This window comes from Ursus arctos, unplaced genomic scaffold (assembly GCF_023065955.2).
Source record: "Ursus arctos isolate Adak ecotype North America unplaced genomic scaffold, UrsArc2.0 scaffold_22, whole genome shotgun sequence".
Taxonomy (NCBI): domain Eukaryota; kingdom Metazoa; phylum Chordata; class Mammalia; order Carnivora; family Ursidae; genus Ursus; species Ursus arctos.
In genome coordinates, this window is record NW_026622897.1 from 44,974,499 (window position 1) to 44,999,453 (window position 24,955).

At 37.0% G+C, this 24,955-nt stretch overlaps 1 protein-coding gene across 12 annotated transcripts in view; it reads left to right on the forward strand.

Moving 5' to 3' along the window:
- The window catches only part of DLG2 (discs large MAGUK scaffold protein 2), a 1,327,559-nt gene that overhangs the window by 566,167 nt on the left and 736,437 nt on the right, over positions 1-24,955 (forward strand). For 2 of the 12 annotated variants that reach the window (XM_044390947.3, XM_044390948.3), the window contains exon 1: positions 19,406-20,273. The exons of 8 other annotated variants lie outside the window; for them this stretch is intronic. In XM_044390947.3, coding sequence (XP_044246882.1) covers positions 19,965-20,273 — 309 coding nt within the window. In that variant the 5' untranslated portion in view covers positions 19,406-19,964. Of the gene's footprint in view, positions 1-19,405; positions 20,274-24,955 lie in introns of those variants that run through there. 2 more of the 12 variants (XM_044390949.3, XM_044390950.3) reach the window with 1 other exon arrangement.

The following is a 24,955-nucleotide window of genomic DNA, read 5'->3' on the forward strand; positions in this document are numbered from 1 at the left end:
CTCTTCCACCCATGAGGAACTCCCATATGGGTTTTATACCGGATGATGGCTAAGTTTCCAGCTCTTAGTGACTGTGCTATAATGATATTTTATGAAGTGCTATTTCTTTCTCCATATGCATGTGATGGAGAGACAATGTCTTCTATTTCTTAGGCTTTCTGTCTGTTGTGGCTTCTGTCAAGTAAATCCTTCTGTGAGTAGGTAAACTGGGAACTTCCCTTTAAGCCTCAGAGGCTATTAGCAATGCTAATAAAATACCAGGAATATGGATTTTTAAGACTATTATCAAAGCTGGAAGACGGTCAGAGGTACTAAAATGTCCTCAGACATTCATCAAGCTTATATTCTCCTCCTACCCTCACGCTACGCTCATCCATTTTCTTTTCTTTTTTTCTTTTATTTTGGATTTTTTAATAATAATTTTTATTATGTTATGTTAGTCACCATACAGTACATCCTTAGTTTTTGACATAGTGTTCCATGATTCATTATTCATGTATAACACCCATTGCTCCATGCAATATGTGCCCTCCTTAATACCCATCACTGGCCTTACAGTCATCCATTTTCTGCATCTCTCCAACCAAGAAGAGCTGCATAGCCATAGGCTTGCTTCTGGGTGGGAAGACTGGCTGTCTTCCCAGACTTGGCTCTGGTGAGCTGTGCTGGTCATTTAATGTGGTTGCTGACTCGGGGCTTAGCCTTAGAGATGATGATCCACCAGAGGGAGGGAGCTCAGGAGAACCAATAAAATGGGTCAAAAATCAGAAGCTAGGAGAGGAAGTTGATCCACGTGACTATCATGGGGCTCAGTAGTGTTGGTAAGAGGAATCTGTGAAGCTGAACTGTCAGTGGAAGTACGGGAGCAGATTTTATGAGTCCTGGTCACTTCCTGGGTAGGCACTGTTTTGTGGCATGACAAGCAGTCATGGGGTTAAGTGAAGGTTGAAAATGACTAGGAGAAACTGAAAGGAATCAGGCACAAAAGACACTGGATTTATTGTAAAAGATTGGCGAACAGGGAGGATGGAGCTCAAGAAGTCAAACAGTTATTCATCAGGAGATGTAACAGCTGTTCTCCAGTTGCCGTCACATTTAATTAAAGAAATCACCTTCTTTGATTTTATTTTCTAACATCTCCCCATTCATTGTGTTGTGCAGTGTTGAATTCTCAGGTAGGCAAACTAAGGGTGTGCTTAGAGAACTAGCAAAGTATTGGCACCAGAGAGCGAAGAAAGGCCCTTTGGTAAACTGACCCAAAATTTTGCAATTAGAAAGATCTAGAAATAAGCTATGTCAATTGCAGCATATATATGAGTCACATTAATTAAAAGATAAAACATATCTTTAATTACATTGGTAAGGTTAGTAATATTTTCATATCTTGGGGTTATTAAATGTCTTAATCCAGCCTTGTCATTGCAGTAGGCTTTTCATAGTCACCATCATCTCCTTCTTCTTCATCATCATCATCATCATCATCACCATCATCAATCACTGTTCCCACAAAGAACCCTACATTTTGAGCCCTTGCAATGTACTGGAAGGGCATGATGCTAAGTGCATCATAAGCATTACCTAATTTACTCCTCATAACAATTTAAGAGGTAAGCATTACCTTCATATCCCAGATGGGATGACTGAGGCTGAGGGAGGGTAAGTGACTTGTCCGAGGTCCCACAGCTGATCTATGATGGAGCTGAGATTCAAATCCATTCCTCCCTCCTCTGGAACTTTTAAGTGAGTCAAAGGTCATTTCAGCAATAGAGGGAAGGGAGTTAGAAATAATATACAAAGTTCAGGTTGAAAGGGTTTGAAACAGTTGGAAAACCTAAACCTTCAGGATATCTATACTACTTTAGAAAGGTCGTCTCAGCTCAGAATTCCTCAGAGATCTTTCAGTAGTGCCATGCTTTAATTCAGCAAATATTTCAGAAGTTCCCAGATGGCACATAGCCTTATTATCAAAATAAGAGAGTTCTGGTTTTTTTTTTAATTTTTTTATTTTTGTGGGGTTTTTTGTTTTTGTTTTTTGTTTATTTTTTATTTTTTTATAATTTTTATTTTGTTATATTAGTCACCATACAGTACATCCCCAGTTGTTGATGCAATGTTTCATGATTCATTATTTGCGTATAACACCCAGTGCACCATGCAATACGTGCCCTCCTTAATACCCATCACCGGCCTATCCCAATCCCCCACCCCTCTCCCCTCTGAAGCCCTCAGTTTGTTTCCCACAGTTCACAGTTTCTCATGGTTCATTCCCCCTTCTGTTTATGGCCCCCTTCATTCTTCCCTTCCTTCTCCTACCATTTTTTGTTTATTTTCTGTTTTGTTTTGAGTTTATCCAAGTGGTACAGTGTTGCTGCCAGTGCAGTGGCCAACAATGGTATAAACTTTTTTCTATTATTTTTGAAGCCATGTGAAACTATTTTCCACCTTTTCCTTCCTCCCTCCCTCCCTCCTTTCCTTCTCTTTTTCTTTCCTTCTTTTTTTCCCTTTCTTGCTTGGTTTTTGCTTTATTCTTATTTTTTATAGTAAAGTATTTTACTCAAAATATAAGACTGGGACTTGATTCTGGCTAGCATCAATTTTAAGTAAGAAGGAAACATACATTTGGGGCTGTAAATTTTAGCTATTCGTGTTTTGGAATACATTTTTTTTTCATGTGGAGCTGTATACATTTCAGATTGTAAATTAATTTAACACACTCTGATTTTATTTGCCATGTTGATCAAGAGTAGAATGGATTTGACTTTAATATACATCAGCTTTCTTGGTTGAAATGTCATTTACTCAGAGTAGCTGTCCCTAAAGCCTGTCTTACATATTCTGATAGCTTCTAAACATCTACTTTTTCACTATTATCAAAGTTGTAATTAAATCATATGTCTCTAGTTATTTATTCGAGGTCTTTCTTATACACTGCTGTAAACTGAATATCAGGCACAGTGTTGGATTATAGTAGGCATGCAATTGATATTTATTGAACGGATGAATAAAATTCTCCATCCCTAACTGTTTCTTCTATTTGGTTCTTAATGTTGTGGGCAAATAGATTGCAACTATTTTAATGGTTTGCTGCATTTGAGAACTGAAAATGTCAGCAGGTAACATTATGTTTGAAAGCTAATGGAAACCGAGAAAACTATGTCATGTGCCACTTTCTGGTAAATTAACACCCCTGTATCTGCTAGTGGGTAAGACAATTAAATCATGTGAAAGAACTAGCAGAATGCATCAGAGCACCCCCTCAGATGTCCATACTTTTGTGGTCACTAATGTAGATCAGAACTCAGGAGTTCTAGACTTTGTCTCTAGGAAAATATGTGTTGTTTGTGTAAAAGCTGAAGATTTCAGGATTTCAACAACAAAAGCTTTCCTCCATCCTGACTGTGAGATTCTAGGAGACTGAAATATAAGATTGGTATAATCTTAAGGAGGCTGTGAGGATAATTTTCAATTTAAATATTGATTTAGAGCAGAAGACTCTGGGAAACTGTTTAATATTCCAGTGTTGTGGGGACATGCCAGCCTGAAGGGCATGTGGAAGTACCCCATCTGTAGTCAGATCCTAGAGGTTGGTAGCAAATACCTCTTGCCATCACCTCCTCCTTCATTCCCACCCGTACCCTACCCCATGCATGTTCACATATACAACTCAGGTCTGTTTCTCTGAACCCCACCATTCTTTATAAAAGTGTCACCGTATTTGTGCCAGTAACATCCTCAGGCATTTTTAAGCTTTAAATGACTTACTTAAGATCTCATATGCTCAGATTCCCAGTATGTGTGATATTCCATGGATTAGAGATTTAAACAGGCTCATAGAACTGATTTTCAGAGAATTGAAATGTAAAGCTAAGCATTATGGACTTTAGTGTTAAGATAATGGTGGTATCGTTACTATGGTCATTTTCTTTGTTTAGAAACAGATCTGTTTGGTGAACCCGGCTCTTATGTGGGTTCCTTCATTCTCACTTAAAGAGCTCTGCTTTAAGAAAAAAAGTGTAATTAGCCTTTTACTTTCCTGTTACTTGATTGTACTGCCAAAGTTATTAGGAACCAGAAGTGATTGTGTTAGATTACCTTTGAAAAGGGGCCAACTCCTTTCTGGTCCAGTAGAAGGATATAGCAGAGATCAGCAATGTCACAAAGAAGAAACTGTTGTCTGAATGCCAGGTCAGTCACGGACCAAACCCAATGGTTAACAAGGCCCTAGACCATAAGAGAGCATACTTTAGATAGAGCCTAATTTAAAGGAAAGCAATTGTGTTTTCATTTGTTAGGGAACCATTTGGAACACAGATGCTTAACAGCACAATTTAATTTTAGAAACGTTTTGGGCAATTTTTAAAAGACCTTTCCTTGAACAAGGTGTCAGAGGAGTACCAGTCCTTCCCATTTATCCTTGTAATATTCTTTATAAGGGGTCTTTTCACGTGAACAGCCAAAAGGCAGTGGATTAGGAAAGTCATGGAGATGTCTAAAAAGTGTTCAGGAATGCAAATGGTACATTTAAGTGGTGTTCAGGAGTGCAAAACTCCTACCTAGCCATCCACATGGGCACTACTGGGTCTTATCAAGAACCTACAGTGCAGCTCTATAATAGGGGCTTCCTGTTGGATGCTCCCTCCTAGAAAGATTTGTTTCACTGCCATTAATTCATTTTTCATCTTGCGTGGTCTGGTACTTTCTGAAGCTAAAAGGGAGCCTGCCCACCATGCCCTAGTAACCATACGTGGAGAAGGATATGAACATTCATATCAAGGTCCTCCTTAGGTCAACTAGTAATTTGTTCCAGGTGGAATGAGGTGCTGTTTCTGATATGCTGCTTGCCTAATTAAAAAAGACCACCCAGGAGGTTGATTGCAAACAGGCAGTAAATTCTCCCATTGCCCTCCAGACAGGCTACACATTACCTGCTTAAAAGAGGGCAAGTAATATTGTTGCCTTTAATGGGGAATTGTAAAAATAAGGAAGGAGAAATATCAGATAATTGATTTTGTACTTTTCTTTGCTAGCAGATGATTATTAAGAAAATTACATGTAAAGTGATGTACAATTCTTGCTGCACAAATTACACCAAAAGAACATATTCCAAGGATGAAATAAAAGACCTTTCTGCAGAAAAGATAATATTTTACTGTTAATGGCATGGAAATAAATTTGCACCAGGTGAATTCTCCCAAATGTATTTTTAGTGTCAGTGCCTGGGCTCCAAGCGGAGTGTCTTAAGCCCAGCATCAATTCTGCAGAACCCAACCCATAAATAATTTGCTTGTTTTGTTGGCTTATGAGTAAAACCTAGAATAAAGATTTGCTTGAAAAGTCTCAGTGGGTATTTGGTACTTGGGTGCACAATACCACATTTCATTTAGCCCAGCAGGTTTAGATGAATATTCACGGTCAGGTGGCAAAGAACTTGACCCCAATGTAGTTGACAACTCACTTCTGCTTGGACTTCTTACCAACATGGGTTTTATATAATTAGAGTTTGAGCTGTTTTCCCAAAGCCTCCGCAACTTGACTCAGAATTTAACATTTGAAGTATTTACATCAGCCAAGGGAAGGTAAAAGACTCATATCACTTTTGTTCATTTTTTGTTTTGTTTTGTTTTTTAAGAAAAGCAACATGGTGTAGTAGGAAGCATCAGGATTTAGAATCAGACTTATCTGAGTTAGAATCATGACTTTGCCATTTAATAACTGTGTGACCTTGAGCAATTACTTAACTTTTCTGCACCTCAACTTTTTTTCATCTAGATGCTTAACTGACTGAGCCACCCAGGCACCCCTATTTTTTTCATCTAGAAATGGAAATAATAACATTTGCCTTTCAAGGCTGTTGAGAGAATTAGCTCTGATTCTGTACATTTCTTGGCACATTTATAGCATATGATCAATAAATGGTAGTTGCAGTTGCTATGATTAAAGCTGTTCTACAGCCAGAAGAAAGGGGGCTTGCATAAACTCAAACCTCTTTCTCATGGCTGCAAGAAACTGCAGATGCTCCTGGACTTATATGAGAAAATATAATTAAGACAAAAACTTTATTTTCAGTTCAGCCATTCAAGTTTAAGAAACCATTTTCTTCAGAGCTCTCAAAATCCTGATTAATTCTTTCCTAAGGATCATAAATAGGAACATAGAAGGCAAATGCAAATTTCATGCTAACGCTAAACTTAAAACCTTAAATTCTAGGTTTACTAAATGTTCCTCATCTTTCCCCCATATTTTGAATGTAAAGGGAGTGGCAAGATGTCTTGTATTCATCCCTAAAAAGGAAGTGTGTTGTATGTGAAAACAAGATGGGATAGTGGAGAGATTTTGCACTGAATACTGAGTTTTGAATTCTGATTTTAACAATACTTCTTATGAGCTGTCTGACCCTAGACACATTATTTCACAGCAATGAACTTCAGGGCTCCCCCCACCCCCGGCCTGGGTACCATATGGGGCTGTCTTGAAGATTAAGATAAATCAAGGATATTTTTTTCAAAAATCAAACTCCAACAAAAAAAGAGATGCAATTTTGCACAGGTTTTCATGCACAGCCTGCATTGTTGATTTTATTCCTGGTTCTGCTCCTTACTAATACTATGACCATGGGAAATTTATAAAACCTTTCTAAGTCAATTTCTATACCTTAAATTGTCATCTCAATGTTTACCATGTAGGGTTGTTAGGATCAAATGAAGTATCTATGTTTGGGACCCATTGTACATACTCAATAGATGGTTGGTTTGTTGTTGTTACTGGTGATGTTATTTAGCACCTGGCCCAGAGGCAAAATGCCCTCCCCAAAAATAGGCATGGAGAAGTTTAGGCCCAATATGGAATCCTGACATTCAAGTAAAATCAATTGACCTTTATTGAGTGTCTGTATATAGGCACTGCAGAATATTTAAATGTCAGTCTCTGGAACTTATAATTTGAGTGGGGAGGAGGGACAGGAGGAGGAGGAAGGTGATAGATAAAACTTATTCTGCATTATGTGCCAGGCACTGTAGTATGTACTTTATAGAAATTAACTCACACTATTTTCATATCAATCGTATGAGATAGGAACTACTACCAACATTTATATGAGAGACTAAGACACAGAGCGGTTAAGGAACTTGCTCAATTCCAAGACTAGTAATGGTTGGAGTTGAGATATGTACTCACAAGTCTGGCTCTAGGGCTCACGCCTCATCTATTATGAATGAGAGAAAAAAGGTGCATAAATGCTATACAAAGCTTTGTCACATTATGCAAAAATATAGGAAAACATTTTCCAAATTAGGGAGGAATTCCATCAGACTTCAAATATTTTGCTGCAATGAAATGTGCTCAGCTCCCAGATGGGCACTCTTAGGGAAAGGAAGAAGGTGCTTGTCCCAGCCTTTGAATAGATTGTGGAAATGGATGGATACAACAGTCTGCCATTAGAGGCCGTGCTTCTAACCACTCACTATTTGGCAGACTCTTATTGAAAGAATGTATAATTGAGAAAATAAGCCAAAAGAATTGACCATACCATATTCTAACTACCTTGTTATGTATTAAAATTATAATAAATCTATGTGTTTATAATAATTATTAAATCTATCTCTACATTCGGTTGGGAGGTATTGCAATTAAACCTAAAGACGTTGACAGGGCATAAGCTATACTTTTGGTTGACACCAGGTATGGTCTCATGGACTCTTTGGTCCACCCCTTAATTTTACAAATGGGATCATTATATAGTAACGCATCTAAGATGAGAGAGCTAGTTAGTGGCAGAACTGGAACTAGAACACGTTCCCTAAACCCAAGTACCATATTTTCCAAGTTTAATTCAGCAACTATTTATAGAACAATAATAATTACATTATGAGCCACTAGCAAGGAGGGTGAGTTGACAAAAGATCATCTTAACTCTTGAGAAGCTACTAAGAAAGAAAAATATGCCCACATATAATTATAAAATTCACCAAAATGGGACAAGTTCAATAGCAGGGGAGATCCACATCTTTTCTCTGCATGTCTCCCTTTCATCACTCAGCACACCTATTTATTCAGGGTCTTTCTGCTCTGCTAAATTGCTACACTGTCTACAGTTCAGTACTTAATCTCTAGCATAGTTCCTAGTACAGAATAGGCACTCAGTAAATATTTATTGAATGAAATGAAAAAAAAATACAAAAGTAAAATAATACAGAATCACAGAAGAAGAGATGATTAATTAAATGTGAATTTGAGATATACAGGCCAAAGCAAAGCCAATTAGGTAAAACTTTGCTAAAATGTCAAGTCTCCAAGGAGAGGAGATCATTCAGCTGGAAGAGGGCCTGTCATTTCTGTTAATCCATACCCCGCCTTTAGGCCAGTCCACAGATGAATTAACTCTGACAAGTCAGAATCTGGCTTATTTTTAACTCAGGTTTTTTAAACCTTTTGATAAATTTAGAAAATATCTATTACAAATCACTTATCAGAAAAATAAGAGCATGTATAACTTAAACAAAGAAAGACAGATTCCAGCTCATAGTTCTCTCTCAAATTCTGGGTGTGATAACTCCAAAAATCAGGTAGTTTGCTTCAAGGGGAACTCAGTGGTGTGCGCCAGGCTGTCCGCAGTCAGAGGAAGGTCCATTTATGTTTATTCTAGCTTTCTTTGCATAGCATTACTCAACTTGGTTCTGTTTTATTTTTCTTGAGAGATTTCTTTCCTCAGTTTGTGACTGTTGGCTCCCTCCTTTTCTTTCTTCTTTGTGTTCTCCCTTTTTAACTTCTTTCCTTGTTTGCTTCCTTCCTTTTTTATTCTTCCCATTCCTCCCTCTCTCTTTTCTTCAGTTATGAGTCATTACCACAATGTTATTTTTGCACATTTCATTAATCATGCATTTCCTTCCTCATGAAACTCAGCAGAAGTGATGATATGTGTCTTTGCCTGGCTCAAGGACCCCACACCATCCCACACTACCTTGTATGCTCCTAGAAACCATAAAAGAGTCAGTAGAGCATCTAGCATTGTAAGAGTGGGAGAGACCAGCACTTGGAAATAACACGTTAGGTCCCCAAGAATCTGATCAAGCACCAAGAGACCTCCCCCTAGTTTAAATCAATAGACTTTAAATATTTAAATTAACTTTCAAGTTTATTAAGGCTTGAACACAGATATATTGATGCCTTCCATGCACTAAGCTCAGTGGTTAGTGCTATAGTTTCTGTATTAAGAACTAAAGGAGTTAATAGACAAAAGTATAAAAATTAGCTATAACTAAAAACTATGTTAATGAATGCACAATAGCAAAAGATGTGATTTGTGTTATCACTGACTGTGGGGAAGAAGTAAAAGTATAGGGTACTTGTGTATAATTGAAGTTAAATTGTTATCAGTGTATCCACTTAAAGCAGGTTATTGCAATTACAAGATGTTTTATGTAAGCCCCAAAATAACCACAGAGAAAATACCTATAGAAGATACACAAAAGAAAATGAGAAAGGAATCAAAGTGTGTCACTACCAAAAGAAAAAAAAAAGTCAATGAAACACAAAACAAGACAAGGGAAGAGGTTCAAAAAAGCTACAACAAGACAGAAAACGATGAACAAAATAGCAATAGTAAGCCTTTCCCTCAATAATTACTTTAAAAGTAAATGAGTTAAACTCTACAATCAAAAGACATAGAGGGATTTAATGGATTAAAAAAAACAATGCTAAACTGTATGCTGTGTAAAAGAGACTCATTTCAGATTTAAGGACACACATAGGCTAAAAGTGAAAGGATGAAAAAAGATATTCCATGCAAATGGTAACCAATAGGAGAAGGGGTGGACTTACTTAGACAACATATACTAAGCCAAAAACTGACAAGAGAGACAAAGAAATATGTTATATAATGATAAAAGGGTCACCTCATCAGGAAGAGACAGCAGCCATAAATATATATGCACCACAAATCAGAGCACCCAAGTATATGAAGCAAACGTTTGCACAAATGAAGGGAGAAACAGACAGCAGCACAGTGATAGTAGACGATTTAAGTACCACACATTCAATAACGGATAGAACATCCAGGCAGAATATCAATGAGGAAACAGAGGACTTGAACAGCGTCATAGACCAAAGGGACCTAATCCAACATACAACTCCATCCAATAGCAACAGAATACGCATTTTTCTCAAGTACACAAAGAACATTCAACAAGATAGATCACATGTTAGGTCACAAAATAAGTCTTAACAAATTTTAAAAAGATTGAAATCATACCAACTATATTTCCAAACTACAGTGGAATGAAACTAGAACTCAGTGGCAGGAGGAAAACTGGGAAATTCACAAATATTTGGAAATTAAACAATGCATTCTTGACCAATCAATGGATCGAAGAAGGAAGCAAATTGGAAATTTGAAAATATCTCAAGGCTAAAATGAAGACATAACATACCAAAATTAATGGGATAGAGCAAAATCAGTTCTAAGCAGGAAGTTTATAGTGATAAATGCTTACATTTTAAAAAAATGGAAAAAAGAAAAAAAAAGTTTAAAATTAAAAAAATTAAAAAATTAATTAAAAAAAAAAACCTGACTTTACACCTCATAGAATTAGAAAAAGATCAAACTAAACCCAAAGTTAGCAGAAGGAAGCAAATGTTAAGATTAGAACAGAAATAAACATAATAGAAAATTGAGAAAAAGTAGAAATCAATGAAACTAAGGACTCGCTTTTTATTTTTTTTTATAATAATTTTTTTTATTATATTATGTTAGTCACCATACAGTACATCCCTGGTTTTTGATGTAAAGTTCAATGATTCATTAGTTGCGTATAACACCCAGTGCACCATGCAATACGTGCCCTCCTTACTACCCATCGCCAGTCTATCCCATTCCCTCACCCCCCTCCCCTCTGAAGCCCTCAGTTCGTTTCTGAGTCCATAGTCTCTCATGCTTCATTCCCCCTTCTGATTACCCCCCCTTTCTTTATCCCTAGGAAGATCGGTAGGAGAAGAAAAGGACTGGCTTTTTAAAACATAAACAAAATTGTCAAATCTTTAGTTATATTAACTAAGAAAGAAACAGGGATGACTCAAAATAAAAAAAAATGAAAGAGATGTTTCAATTGATGCCACAGAATTTAAAAGTATAGGGACTACTGTGAACAATTATACACCAACAAATTGGATAACCTAGGCTTTACAAGTAAAATCTAACAAGCATGTGGAAACAAATCAAGGCCAGTCTATCTCAAATTCTTCCAAAAATTTGAAGAGGATAAAATACCTTCAGACTGATCTTATAAAGCCAGCATTACTCTGATATCAAAGCCAGGAAAAGATACTACAAGAAAAGAAAATTTTAGGCCAATATGCCTGATAAGTAGAAGTAGAAATCCTCCGTAAGTACCAGCCACCTGAGTTCAACAGCACATTGAAAGGATCACACCCCATGATCAAATAGAACTTATCCCTGGGAGGCAAAGGTAGTTGAACACACAAAACACAGCGAATATGATGTACCACATTGACAGAACAAAGGATAAAAATCACATGATTATCTCGATAGATGCAGAAAAAGCACTGACAAATTTCAGCACTCTTTCATGAGAAAAACATTCAACAAACTAGGAATAGAAGGAAATTGCCTCAACATAATAAAGGCTATATATGCAAAACTCCTTGCTAACATCATATCCAATGGGGGAAAGCTAAAAGCTTTTCCTCTAAGATCAGGAACAAGAATGTTCATTCCCAACATTTCTGCTCAGTGTATACTGGGAATCCTAACCAGAGCAAAAAAGCAAGAGAAACAAATAAGAAATAAGCAAAATTGTCTCTGCCCATAGATAATATAATTTTATATATAGAAAATCCTGAAGATTACACACACACACACACACACACTCACTGTTAGACCTAATAAATTCAGCAGTTACAAGATATAAACTCAAGATACAAAAATTAGTGTTTCTGTACAAAAATCGGTGTAACAGTTAACAATTTGAATAGGAAGTTAAGAAAACAATGTCATTTACAATAGCATCAAAAAGAATAAAATAGGAATAAACTTAACCAAGGGATTGAAAGATTTGTACAATGAAAACTACAAAACATTATTGAAAGAAATTGAAAAAGACACAAATATGTTTATAGATTGGAAGACAACATTTTTTATTAGTTAAGATTTCATTTTAATTCCAATAGAGTTAACATACAGTGTTATATTAGTTTCAGGTGCGCAATAGAGTCACAAATTCCACACATCACCCAGTGCTCATCACAACAGGTACACTCCTTAGTCCCCATCACATATGTCACCCATCCCCACCAACACCTTCCCTGTGGTAACCATCACTTTGTTCTCTGTAGTTGAGTCTGTTTCTTGCTTTGTCTCTCTTTCTCTCTTTTTTTCCTTTGCTCATTTATTTTGCTTCTTAAATTCCACATATAGTAAAATCATATGGTATTTGTCTTTCTCTGACTGACTTTTTTTGCTTAGCATTATACTCTCTAGCTCCATCCATGTCATTGCAAATGGCAAGATTTCATTCTTTTTATGGCTGAATAATATCCCATTGTAGATAAATACCACATCTTCTTTATCCATTCATCTATCAATGGATACCTAGACCACTTCCATAACATGGCTATTGTAAATAATGCTTCTGTAAACATAGGGGTGCATGTATCTCTTTGAATTACAGTTTTTGTATTTTTGTATTTTCAGGTTAAATACTCAGTAGTGTGATTACTGGATCATAGAGTATTTCTATTTTTAACTTTTTGAGGAACCTACGTACTGCTTCATAGTGTGGCTGCACCAGTTTGTCTTCCTACCAACAGTGCAAGAGGGTTCCCCTTTCTCCACATCCTTGTCAACATCTGTTGTTTCTTGTGTTTTGGGGTTTAGCCATTCTGACAGGTATGAGGTGATATAACCTTGTGGTTTTGATTTGCATTTCCCTGGTGATGAGTGATATTGAGCATTTTTTCATGTGTCTGTTGTCCATCTGGATGTCTTCTTTGGGAAAATGTCTGTTCATGTCTTCTGCCCATTTTTAATTGGATTACTTGTTTTTGTGTGTGTTGAGTTTTAGCAGTTCTTTCCATATTTTGGATACTAACCCTTTATTGGATATGTCATTTGAAAATATCTTCTCCCATTCATTATGGTGACTTTTAGTTTTGTTGATTGTTTCCTTTGCTGTGCAGAAACTTTTTATTTTGATGTAGTCCCAATAGTTTATTTTTGCTTTTATTTCCCTTGCCTCCAGAGACATATCTATAAAAAATATTGCTATGGCCAATGTCAGAGAAATTACTGCCTCTGTTGGAAGACTTGCATTTTTAAAATATCCATACTACTCAAAGTGATCTATTCAATGCAATCTCTTTAAATATATTTATGGAAATAGAAAAAAAAATCCTAAAATTTGTATGGAAATGCAAAAACCCTGAATAGCCAAAACAGTCTCAAGAAAGAACAAAGCTCATACCTGTTAATATGACCATTACCAAACCAAACAAATGAACAAAAACCAGAAAAAAAGTGTTGGTGAGGATGTGGAGAAATTGGAATCCTTGTACACTGTTGGTGAGAATGTAAAATGGCTCAGCTACTTTGGAAAACAGTATTGAGGTTTCTCAAAAAGTTAAAAATAAAACTACCATATATTACTTTATATGGTATACCATGTATACCATATATACCAGATTTTGAACCACCCCATTTCTGGGTATTTATCCAAAAAAATTTTTAAATTAGGCTCTCAAAGAGATATTTACACTCCTATGTTTATTGAAGCATTTTTCACAATAGCCAAATGGTGGAAACAACCCAAATGTCCATCGACAGATGGGTAAACAAATTGTGGTATATACATACAATGGATTATTATTCAGCCATAAAAGGAGATCCTACCATATGTGAGAACACGAGTAAATCTTGAGGACATTATGCACAATGAAATATGCTAGTCACAGAAGGATAAATACTGCATGCTTGCATATCATATGAGGTATCTAAAGTAGTGAAATTCATAGATGCACAAAGCAGAATGGTTGTTGCCAGGGGCTTGGGAGGTGGTGGGGGGAGCTGTTTAGCGAACACAGAATTTTAATCATGCAAAATGAAAAAGTTCTAGAGATGTGCCATACAACATTGTGCTTAGAGTTAACAATACTGTGCTATATACTTAAAAAATTTTTAAGAGGGTAAATCTCATATTGTGTATTTTTACCACAAATTTTAAAAAAGGAACTAAAAAGGATACTTGTTAATGAGTAATAATGCTTGATTTTTTTAAAACCTTCTAACTTGATTAGTAGGAGGAAGAAAGACGTCTTGACTTTCTGCTCTCTAATACATGCTTTTACCGTCTTGTGAACTCATTCTACCTTTTGGATTATATCATTTTAAGAGGATCATGACTTTGGCAGCTGTAGTTTGGGATCGGCTCCCTGCTTTACCACTGGCTGGCTTTTGACTTGGGGAACCCCTCCCCCTTTTGCACTATCTATCTATAAAGGGAGAACAATTTGAAAACACTTGAGAGAAAAGCCCAGCTGTCAGGAAGTACAGCTTTTATGAATGAATATCTTGCTAAAATAAACAAAAGCTGTTTCAATTTCTTCGCATTAGAAGACCAGAAGCAAATTTCTTCAAAAGAATTAGTTAATACACTTAGGCTTCTCAGCCACAGTGAATGTTTCACTTAAACGCTGACCTTAAAAGCAAATTGTTGTTTTTTTGTTTTGTTTTGTTTTGTGTTGTGTTGTGTTGTTATTAGGTTCAAATCCTTATTTATTCATTTACACCAGGAGGTAGAACACAGACCCAAATGCTAATGTTGGTATGACTCCTGAAAGACAAGTTTATCTTCTTTCTTGTTTGATTTGTTTTAATAAATACTAACATTTACTTTATGCTTGGTTTGGAGGATGCAGATTCACAAAAGAGAGCTCTCTCCCTTCCCCAATGGGCGTTACCTACACTCGGTTTGGGGGATAGGACACAAAACAAATAATAGGGTAATTATGGCTTTTAATACAAGTGTTGTTAGTGTTGTAACAAAGAAGCACAAGTGCTAAATGAGTGTTCAGTGAGAGGATGATAGGCGCTGCTCTGGAAGGGAGGGACAGTGTCCTGGGAACACTCTCTTGTAAAGGTGACATTTGAGTTGAGCCCTGGAAGGCGGGGAAGATTCCAGAGTTTCTAAACAGAAGAGGCTTCAGGATGGCAAACTGGCAGAGAGGAAGGTCTGGGAGAGTTGTTTTGGGGTTGTGCTGCATCACAAGCCCACTTTTGCTCTTAGATTGTACTGTATGTTTCCTTGGGGTGGCTTTTGGAAGGCTGTCTCTCCATGCGAGCCAGGGAAGTGTGAGCAGGATGAATCGCGTGGAACTGCGGAGAGGGGAAGAGAGCATGCGCAGTGGCCACGCGGTGGGACTAAGCGCAGGTAGTCGAGGCTTGTGCGGCTGGAGAGCAGGACTGACCGGGGCGTGAGCACGGATGAAAGTGGTGAAAGCCATAGAGGCCAGGTCACGCAGGACATGATTAAGGACCATGGAAGACGCTTTAAAGATTGTTCTCTCTGTGGGGATAAAGATCCCCGGAGAATGGGACTTTATCGACAGCTATCAAGCAGGATAGGACTGGATCATTTTCACATTTTAGAAGTCCCTCTTGCCACTGTGTGAGGATGAATAGGAGTAAGGGTGGGTGCCAGAGACCAGTTAAGAAGCTGTTTCACCGGTTTTACACAGAAATGATGCCAGCTTAGATGGGGTGGTCATCACGGTGATTGAGAGAAATAGACGAACGTGAAAGATACTTGCACAAGTATACAAACACTGTAGAGAGCAACCGAATAGTCCAGGGGGACTTGGAAAGCTTCACAGAAGCAACATCGGGTTCATCTTGCAGGATAAGAACAAATTCCTGCAGTACTGCAGTCCATCACTTAGATTCTGTTGCTAAAATATGTAAATTATAAATGATTATTACCTTTTTTTAGTATTCCTTTCAGATTCTTTAAGAAATGTCACATAACTTGTGTTCTTATTTCTCTAATAGTGTTAATGTGTTAGAATATAATAAATCTGTGTTTCCTGAAAACCATCTTACAATTTAGCCTTATTGTTAATTCAGGCCAATCCCCTCTTCATCAATATCTACCCAAGTCCAAGTACATTAGTGAGAATGTACTTGGGGACATTTAAAAAATTTTTTTCCACTTTCTATTATATCCTCAGTCCAGGTTAAATCTCTATGGCAATTTGGCATGTGTCTTTCCACCCTCTTAATTCTTGCTTGTGTCTGCCCTCTAGGGCAGAATTATAATTCAATTGATTTAAGGATTTTGGAAATAATTTTAAAGACTAAAATACTTTAAATATTCTCAGTTCTCTTTTACTTCCAAAGGTGAATGTGCTCAGATCTAGAGATCGTCCAGGCCAAAGGCTATTAGATGTAGAAGAATATTAGTTGGCATTTATAACATCTCTAGTCTGCGGCCCCAGGAATGGACTGTGTACACTTTTCAAATCAAGAAAAATTGTTAGCTATTACCTTATATTACTTTGTGATTATTTCACACATTACTTATAGCTGCTACGGGGCTTGTGCTGCCCAGTCCTTCTTTAGCAAGCACTCAGCTCTTCTTTCGTAATTAATATTTTCATTTACCCTGTGCATAGAATGCCTGAAGGAAATTTTTTTCTGGAAACAAAGTCTGCATAGTGCTTTAGTACAGAACAATTTATTTAGTAATTCATCTTTGCTATTTATTTTTTATTAAACAAATCAAGCCGGATATTAGTTTTAAGCTCTTGCTTTAAAACTAGGGATTGTTCTGTGGAGTCAGTGTCAGGTCAAAGAGAGGTCAGTAAGATATATCTCATCGAGGCATTACCCAGTGCACCATCTGCCCATGTTAAATCACAATGATAAGTAGGATATGTACTTGTGCACCACTAATTTCTTCTTTGGCCAGAATTTCATGTCATCTCATGGTCATTACAATTGTCCAATTACAGTTGATCAAATTGAATTATCTTTAATTAGTTGGTCTGTCTCATAGTACAGTGGGCTAGTTGGACGTATTTATCTGTGTAAGTGGGCTGTCATCAGACTTAGAAAGCCAAAAGTCATGTTTAAAAAGAAAAAAAAATCGGGGGAAAAGGGGAAGGCAGGAGGCTGGATATATTTTACCTATGTTAAAGTGAAATAATTTCCATACAGTCTTATAATACGTTTCATGAAAGTTTGCTATGGACTTTAGGATCTTTGGAGGAAAGTAACATTAGTTATGCAATATATGATGTTTATCTGTTTAGAAATGGCATACTGAGGTTAGTAAAACAAAACTTCTATTGTCCTTGTAATGGGAAGAGATAGCTCATTCCAAACAACCCATTCATAACACATTTAGGTCCCTATGAAGATTTATAATATCTCCGCGTAGTGCCTAGCCGGGACATTTTCTGTCTTGCTGCACACCACACACACCATTACAAAATTTTAATGGATTCACGCTGACTTACTCCTGTTCAGATTGATTCTTATATTTGAGAGGCAAATGGGTGAGAACAGGGCATGCATTCCCTAAAGATGGCAATGGGCCTTTGAGCAATGGTATCTGCCTGAAAAACTCGAGAAGCATCTATGGTTAGATAAGACTGGAGAGAGTCAAACTTATCACTTCTTGACATTCTCATTTGAGGGTGATAGTATTGCCATATCGCATCAAGTCCTATAGCCATGCATCATGGTGACACCAGACAAATATGAAGTTCTCTAGGGCTTTATTTGACCTAGAAGTTCTTTCAGGCATTATCCCTTGATCCCAGCATAAAAAATGAGGGGGTGGGGGAAAGAAAGAGGGAAGGGGAAGAGAAGAGAGGAGGACAGAGGAGAGAGCAGAGAAGGAAAGAGATGTTGCTGATATCCTGCCCTTTTTCTCACTGAGCATCACGTGATGATCTATTTGCCTCAATTTTACTGTTTTTAGGTATTGATCTTAACTCCTGAATTCTTTTTCAGGAGAAAAGACCATTAATGCCATTGTTATTTCTACCAAACAGTTCAAATCTTCTTCTTTTTTTTTTTTTTTTTTTTGGCAAATTTCTTAAACACCTCAAAACCAACACTAAAGCTGATCTTAAAGAAATAATTTAAGTTTCTGGGGCATTGCTGAACTAGATATTATTTTCAAAACATGTTAGTCAGTTCCTGCCTGTCTCTCTCCTTCTATATATCCACTCACTCAACCATTCATTCATTCATCCAAAAAATATATATTTATTATAAGTCTGCTATATGCTGGGCAGGCAGTGTGCTAGGTCCTTGGGGGTGCGGGAAGAGGTCAATAGCAAACCAGGCCTACCCTTTGAACCTACACATATAGGTCATTATTATTTAGCAAAGGTGTTTTGAATCCCTACATTGCCAGGCAAGTTACTTATAGAAACCCCTTGTGCAAAATTTGGGAAAGGACCCTTTTATGGAAATACACAGGAAGAGTAGATCCTGCTTCTTCCTTTCGGGGTTTTTATATATAACAATGATTCGTCCAGGGAGTTCTGGTGTTGAAATGTAGAATATGTTATAATCCTAGACTTTGAAATAAGAACCTTGCCAACTCAGTGGGAAATGAGGTCTACACTGCCCCAGCAGTGAGAAGGTGGATCTGATGGTCTATAGATAAAATCATTGTCTCTTGGGACTATTTCATTTTTGTTTGGTGCTGCATAGATGGCAGCTTGTATCCCAATCAAACCAAAATTGTTCCCTCAGGGATATGTGATAAGGATAGACATTTTGGCAACAAACATGGAAAGTTTCAAACATAATAAAAATTCTAAGTGCTCTAGTAATTAGCCTTTCTCTTTACTAAAAATACTATGTATGGCTTCTGCAATCATACTAAAATTTTAAAACAATCATGTCCTCCCTGGAAGGCAATTGCTTTAAATTGGATAGATTTCACTCATTTTCCAGTGAAAGAATTTGAAAATTCTGTCTGTGGAAACCAAAATACTGGATGGCAGAGTTGGATGTGTCTTTCACTTTAAAATGCAGACTCTCTCTGTGGTGAATGTATTTGTTGTGGTAAAGTATTTGAAAGGAAATCCTCAGAATAATTTGGGGTAAGGAAAAACACTATGTTAAAATAAGCCAACCCATCAGTTTTGAACTTTGGAAATTGCTTTATTTTGAATCAGAAAGAATTAATAATCATTCATAGCATAAAAAATGCATGTTTGGATTATAATATATAATCATGATCTAAAACAAATTAAACCTCCAAATTTTAAAGGACTGTAGTATAATGCTGTGATCTCGGTGATTTTTCTAAATGAATTAATGTTGTTTAGACTTAATATTGATGCTCTTACTCAGTTACCTCATGATTTGTTCTGTGTCTTGGCAAATACCTCTCTAGATAAGTGATTCCTGTAAATGTTGGAAATTCCTTTACAGGTTAACTTTCCCATCATTTTAAATTGCCTATCCCATATTATTTCAGCCTAGAAGGGTCCTGCTAGTCTGATAAGAAGCTTTCTCTCCTGAGGTCTGTATTTTGTGGAGGGCTCATCTGGGAGAGGGAAACGCCAGAATGCCAAATTGCAAAGAGTATTCTTTACTGTGGGGCTCCATCCAAAAAGGGTTTGTAACACAGTGTACAGTCTTGTAGCCCAGCTGTGTGGAGCATTGATTGCTTCTGCCTAGAGCAGGGATACTGTCAAGTTGCTCTGTGAGTTGAGTCATCTATTGACAAAGAGCTACCAGCCCGCAGATAATGCTGTGCGGAGCTGCTCTCGCTGCTCCCACGATGCACTGCTTATAGCAGCTGTCAAAGATACTGAGGGATCCACGGGAGGAAAAAAAAAAAAAGACTTTTACAACTGCCTGGAAGAAAGGGGTGTGAGGGAGGAGACATTCCTGTGCAGAGCTGACCAAAGGAGAGAGTAGGCATCAGTGCAGTATGAATGCATACCTCACCAAGCAACACAGCTGCAGCCGGGGGTCCGATGGCATGGATGCCGGCAGGAGTGCACCCACACTGATCAGGGATGCCCACTGCGCTTGTGGCTGGCAGAGGAGCCCTCAGGGGCTTGGGTACAATTCTCAGACCATGCCCTCTTCAGGACCTGGGGGCCCAGCTTCAAACAGGACCAAGCTGGTCACTTTGTGGGACAGTGTGCGGAAAAGCCCCCACAAGACGGGCACCAAGGGCAAAGGGACTTGTGGGGAGCGTTGCGCCTGCCCACATGGTTGGTTCAGCCCAACACAGGTGAGCCTTTTCCTTATGACTTTCCCTTGAATATCGGAAGAAACTGAGAGCAAGTTGTGTGAGAGGGTAGCATGGTTTGGAAACTTTGCCGGGTCCTCCTTGCCGACTGGGCACGCCTGTTCGGAGAATAGTGGGCCTGGAAAACCTGTCATTTTCACAGGTGTTTGTGGGCTCACACCTCTGGGTGGCCTGTGAGAATCCAAAGACGCTGTGCTCAGTTTCTTTCAGTGACTTTTCCCCAAGTTCAAGTTCTCTAGTCCTCAGATGATTTTACTATGCTGTATCATAGGCTTTTAGCAGCACTTTAACTTCTAATCATTGTTAACTTTTGTGTCCTGCCTAGCCTCATTTTTTTTTTTTTACGGGAGAGAAAAAATAAACTTAGATATTTATGATTAAAGGTTTCTTTAATCATAAAGGGGCATTTATTTCTTCAGATATGGAAAGTAGTGATTTGAAGTATGCTATTCTAATTTTACTCTTATAATACTGTATACCTTTTCAGTAACAGGGAAGAAATTTTGTTTATGCTAAATAATTCATTTTACAAACAAATGGAATAATTGGGAGCAAACTAGAGGATGATTACACTCAGAATAAAATAATGAAACATTTTATTTATTCATAGGGAATCAATAAGGTTATTTATATTAAAAACTATAATTCTCTTTCTTCTATAATGTGTTTCTGAAGCAGATGTGCAGATTCCCTTAATTTAATTTCTAGCTTATTCTTGCCCCAAACTACTGGCATTTTATCAGAAATGAAATTGGCTCATTGTTTCCTGCCCCCATCCAGAAGAGGAAAGACAACTTCCTGTAAATCCTGTAAAATTTAAATAAAGTGCACCTGTAATCACTGTCATAAATATTGAACAACAATCGCCCTTAAATATCCATTGAAAAAGAGAAAAGCTGTTTGCAGAAAAAAAATCCTTTCTTGATTTTAATGTGATCTTAGCATAATTGAGAAGTGGCTATTGATCTTGAATGAAATGTTATGATCTGAGAGGTGGAGAAAACATTCTAATTTTAATATTAGTTTTTTTTAAGTACTTCCAAGAGTATTATATATTGCTAGATCTGTTGCATATATGTGACTTTTGATGCGTTAATATCATGCATCTCAGCATCTTGATTTAAATGAAGAATATATTGTCTTTTTAGTATTAAACTGGTTCTGTTTGAAATGGAGTTTGATATTTGGAAACTTGGTTATTTTTTTAAAGTTAACATGAATTCTAAACTGAAAAAACAGTCTTGACAATTTTGACGTGTCTACATATTCTTTTACAAATATATGCATTTAAATGTCTTTAAAGTATATCTCTGTGATGACTATGTTAGATTCTCAAGGCTCACACAGGCAAAAAGACAAACACACATCTAGCTTATAGTTTTTGCACAGAGTAGAATAAGCCAACTTGCTTTAGAGTAGAATAAGCAAACTTGTTTTATGGTCACAATTCTTTTTATCCAAGATGTAAAAAGATTTGCATTTCATAAATGATAATTTCTCAAACCAAAATCTCTAATAGTATATTAAAATAACCATGCTCTCAAATTTCTGTACATTTTTTGTCAAGGGAAACTTTTCCCTTCCTTGGTTTTTAACAAAGTCAGCCTCCTACTTTTCTTAAATTTATAACCATTTAATGCTTTAAAGGATCGAAATAGACTCTCTGTACTGATAATTAAAGATCCAGTGACATATGAGAAGGCAATAAATTGAGACAGCCACCATCTCCCATTCTTTTACACACACATTTCTATACATTTTCTCTCTCATTCACAGGTACTTTATTGTTACCTAGGAAGAACAATGATCCTCAAATATTAGAGTTACCATACTATATCTTTTAAGGTCTTTAGTGTAGTGACAACTGACCCTTCCACTCTTCTACCATCTCAGTCATGTGAAAGTGCTATACATAAATTTTAATATATGTATTTAAATATCCCTATAATACCTAAATACTTGCACATATTAACATATTTTCATATATTTATAAGTACATATATACATATACATGTAGGCATGCATATACATACATACATACATATAGAAATTAAAGTTCTATATTATTCTTTTCTCACCCAGAAGGTACTATCTTGTTCTTCCAAAGGATGTTTTATTCTCTCCATATAAAGTACATTTCTTTACTTCTTATAAAGTGTTCTAAAATGCTGATTTATGTATGTGTATACATATATACATATGAATACATGTATATATATGTGTATTCATTTACATATATATCTATAGAATATATCTAATATTTAAAATATACACGTATGTGAAAGTACTGTATACCCATAGATATTATCAAAAAAATAAGACTATATGTGTGTCTATGTGTAGGCATATGTGTCCATTAGTGGGCAAGTCTGTTTTGAGAATTTTATGATACTATTCTTATGCCTTAAATTAACTAGAGATATCCTGTGAAATATTGTGAAACAAAGAATGGAGGTTAATGACACTAAACATTAGAATTCTGGATAAAGTCAATGGGAGGAGAGTGTGTGCTGTAGAGTAGCCTAGGGCCCCACATGTGCTACAGAGCATGCCTGAGGGCTGTTAGTGTCAGAGAGCTGGGATCCTGCCCTCAGAGGTATTTGCTGTACTACGTGGAAATCAGCAGTGTGATTTCCGGCTGCTATAATAGAGGGCCATGGTAATGACTTGAGTTCCTCCCAAGGCTCTTTGCCAAACTCCTGTTATTTGGGGTGCTGTGTACTAACAAGACACTGTCATTATGTTGTTCCTCAGCAAGACTAAAAAACAGCTTCTGTCCTTTCTCAAATAAGTTTTCATTCCATTTGGATCTGTAGAATTAATATAACCATAATAATAGGTAAGAAAATGGAAAATTATAGTGTCCAGAAGGAGTTCTAGAATGCACATCTAGGATAATAGTGTTGGCCTTTGGGGGAAAAAAAAGGATGTCCAACATTGCTTATGTGGCATTTCTCCCCAGTGCAGACTAACCTGGGGAGAAAGCACAAAACAGTGAAGATTCAAAGACCAGAATTCTATGCATTTGTATTTCATTCATTCATTCTTCATTTGTTTAGTCAACTATCATTTCCTGAGTGCTTAGCATGTGCTGTTCTGTCAGGCCCGGGGATATAATTGTAAACAAAACATATACTACCCCTACCACTGTGGAGCTTACGGCCTGCAATGGTATATAATATTTAGTAAGTATATCATTATATGTACAGAATTACATCATCATAAGTCACAAATTGGAAGGGAAACAAGTTCCGTAGAGTTCTACAAAGTCTATAGTAGATATATATTCAGGATACAGAGGAACGACGGAGGAGTAAGAAAGCAACATATTTTTTATGTATATATTTATTTATTTAATTTTATTTTTATGAAAAGATACTGCATCTCTTTAAGCCTAGATTTTCTGTTTTATAAAATGAGCATAAAATTAGTACCTAACTCAGGATTGTAGTGAGGAATGATTAACATAATAAATATAAGGCACTTAGCACAGTGCTTACATGTAGTAGGAGTTCAATAAATATTTATAGGATGACTGAATAAGAAGCCTGCAATAAAAGTTGGCTATTATTCACCTATTCCTGATATACCTGATTGGCTAGGAAGAGAAAAATAAGTCAATCAGGGAAGACTTCCGGAGGTGGTGATCCTTGGGCTGAATTGAATTGAACCTAAAAGTAAAGTGCCTGTGTTTATCAAGTGAGCAGAGATAAGCTTTCTGGGTAAAAACACAAAAACAGAAACACATATAACACCTGGGTTGCTGGGTGGAACTGCTCAGAGTTCTGTTTGCCCAGAATACTGGGCACTAGAGAGTGGGTTCATCAAGAGCTGGGGATGGAGACCTGGGCAGGGCTTGGTCACAAAGAGTCTTGTGGGCTTTGATGAGGACTCCACTGAGCTGGCAGCATGAAGTCGGTCACTGCAGGGGCCCGGCGCCGGCTCGGCCACTCTCCGTGTGGTAGGCTTTGTGCTCAGTGAACCATTCTGGGCCTCAGTTTCTCTGTTTCTAAGAAAAACCATCTTCCCTAAATGAACTCTCATATCTTTTGCAATACTAATATTCTGTGACTTTGTCAACTAACACTCATACATTAATAGAAGTGCTTTGGAAGAAATTTATGCTTTAAGGCGAGACAATCCTAAATTTGAACTTACTAGCTCTGTGTGACCTCACTTCCTTAACCTCTTTAAGATTCATTTGTCTTCTCTGTAAAACTTAGGATGATAAAATGGTATTATGGGAAAATTTAATAAGAATTGAAAATACTCTATATAAAAGAGCCCAGCATGCTGCTTAGAACATGGGAAATGCTCAATAAGTGGTATTTATTATTATTGATGATATCCAAATTATTTTTTTTTAAAGATTTTATTTATTTATTTGACAGAGATAGAGACAGCCAGCAAGAGAGGGAACACAAGCAGGGGGAGTGGGAGAGGAAGAAGCAGGCTCATAGCGGAGGAGCCTGATGTGGGGCTCGATCCCAGAACACCGGGATCACGCCCTGAGCCGAAGGCAGACGCTTAACCGCTCTGCCACCCAGGCGCCCCCCAAATTATGTTTTTTTTTTAACCAGAAGAACTTATTGTCCATCAAATTAATTAATCAGTATTGCGGTCCTTTATTAGAATTTCTCCTTTGTTCACTGAATTTTTTGATG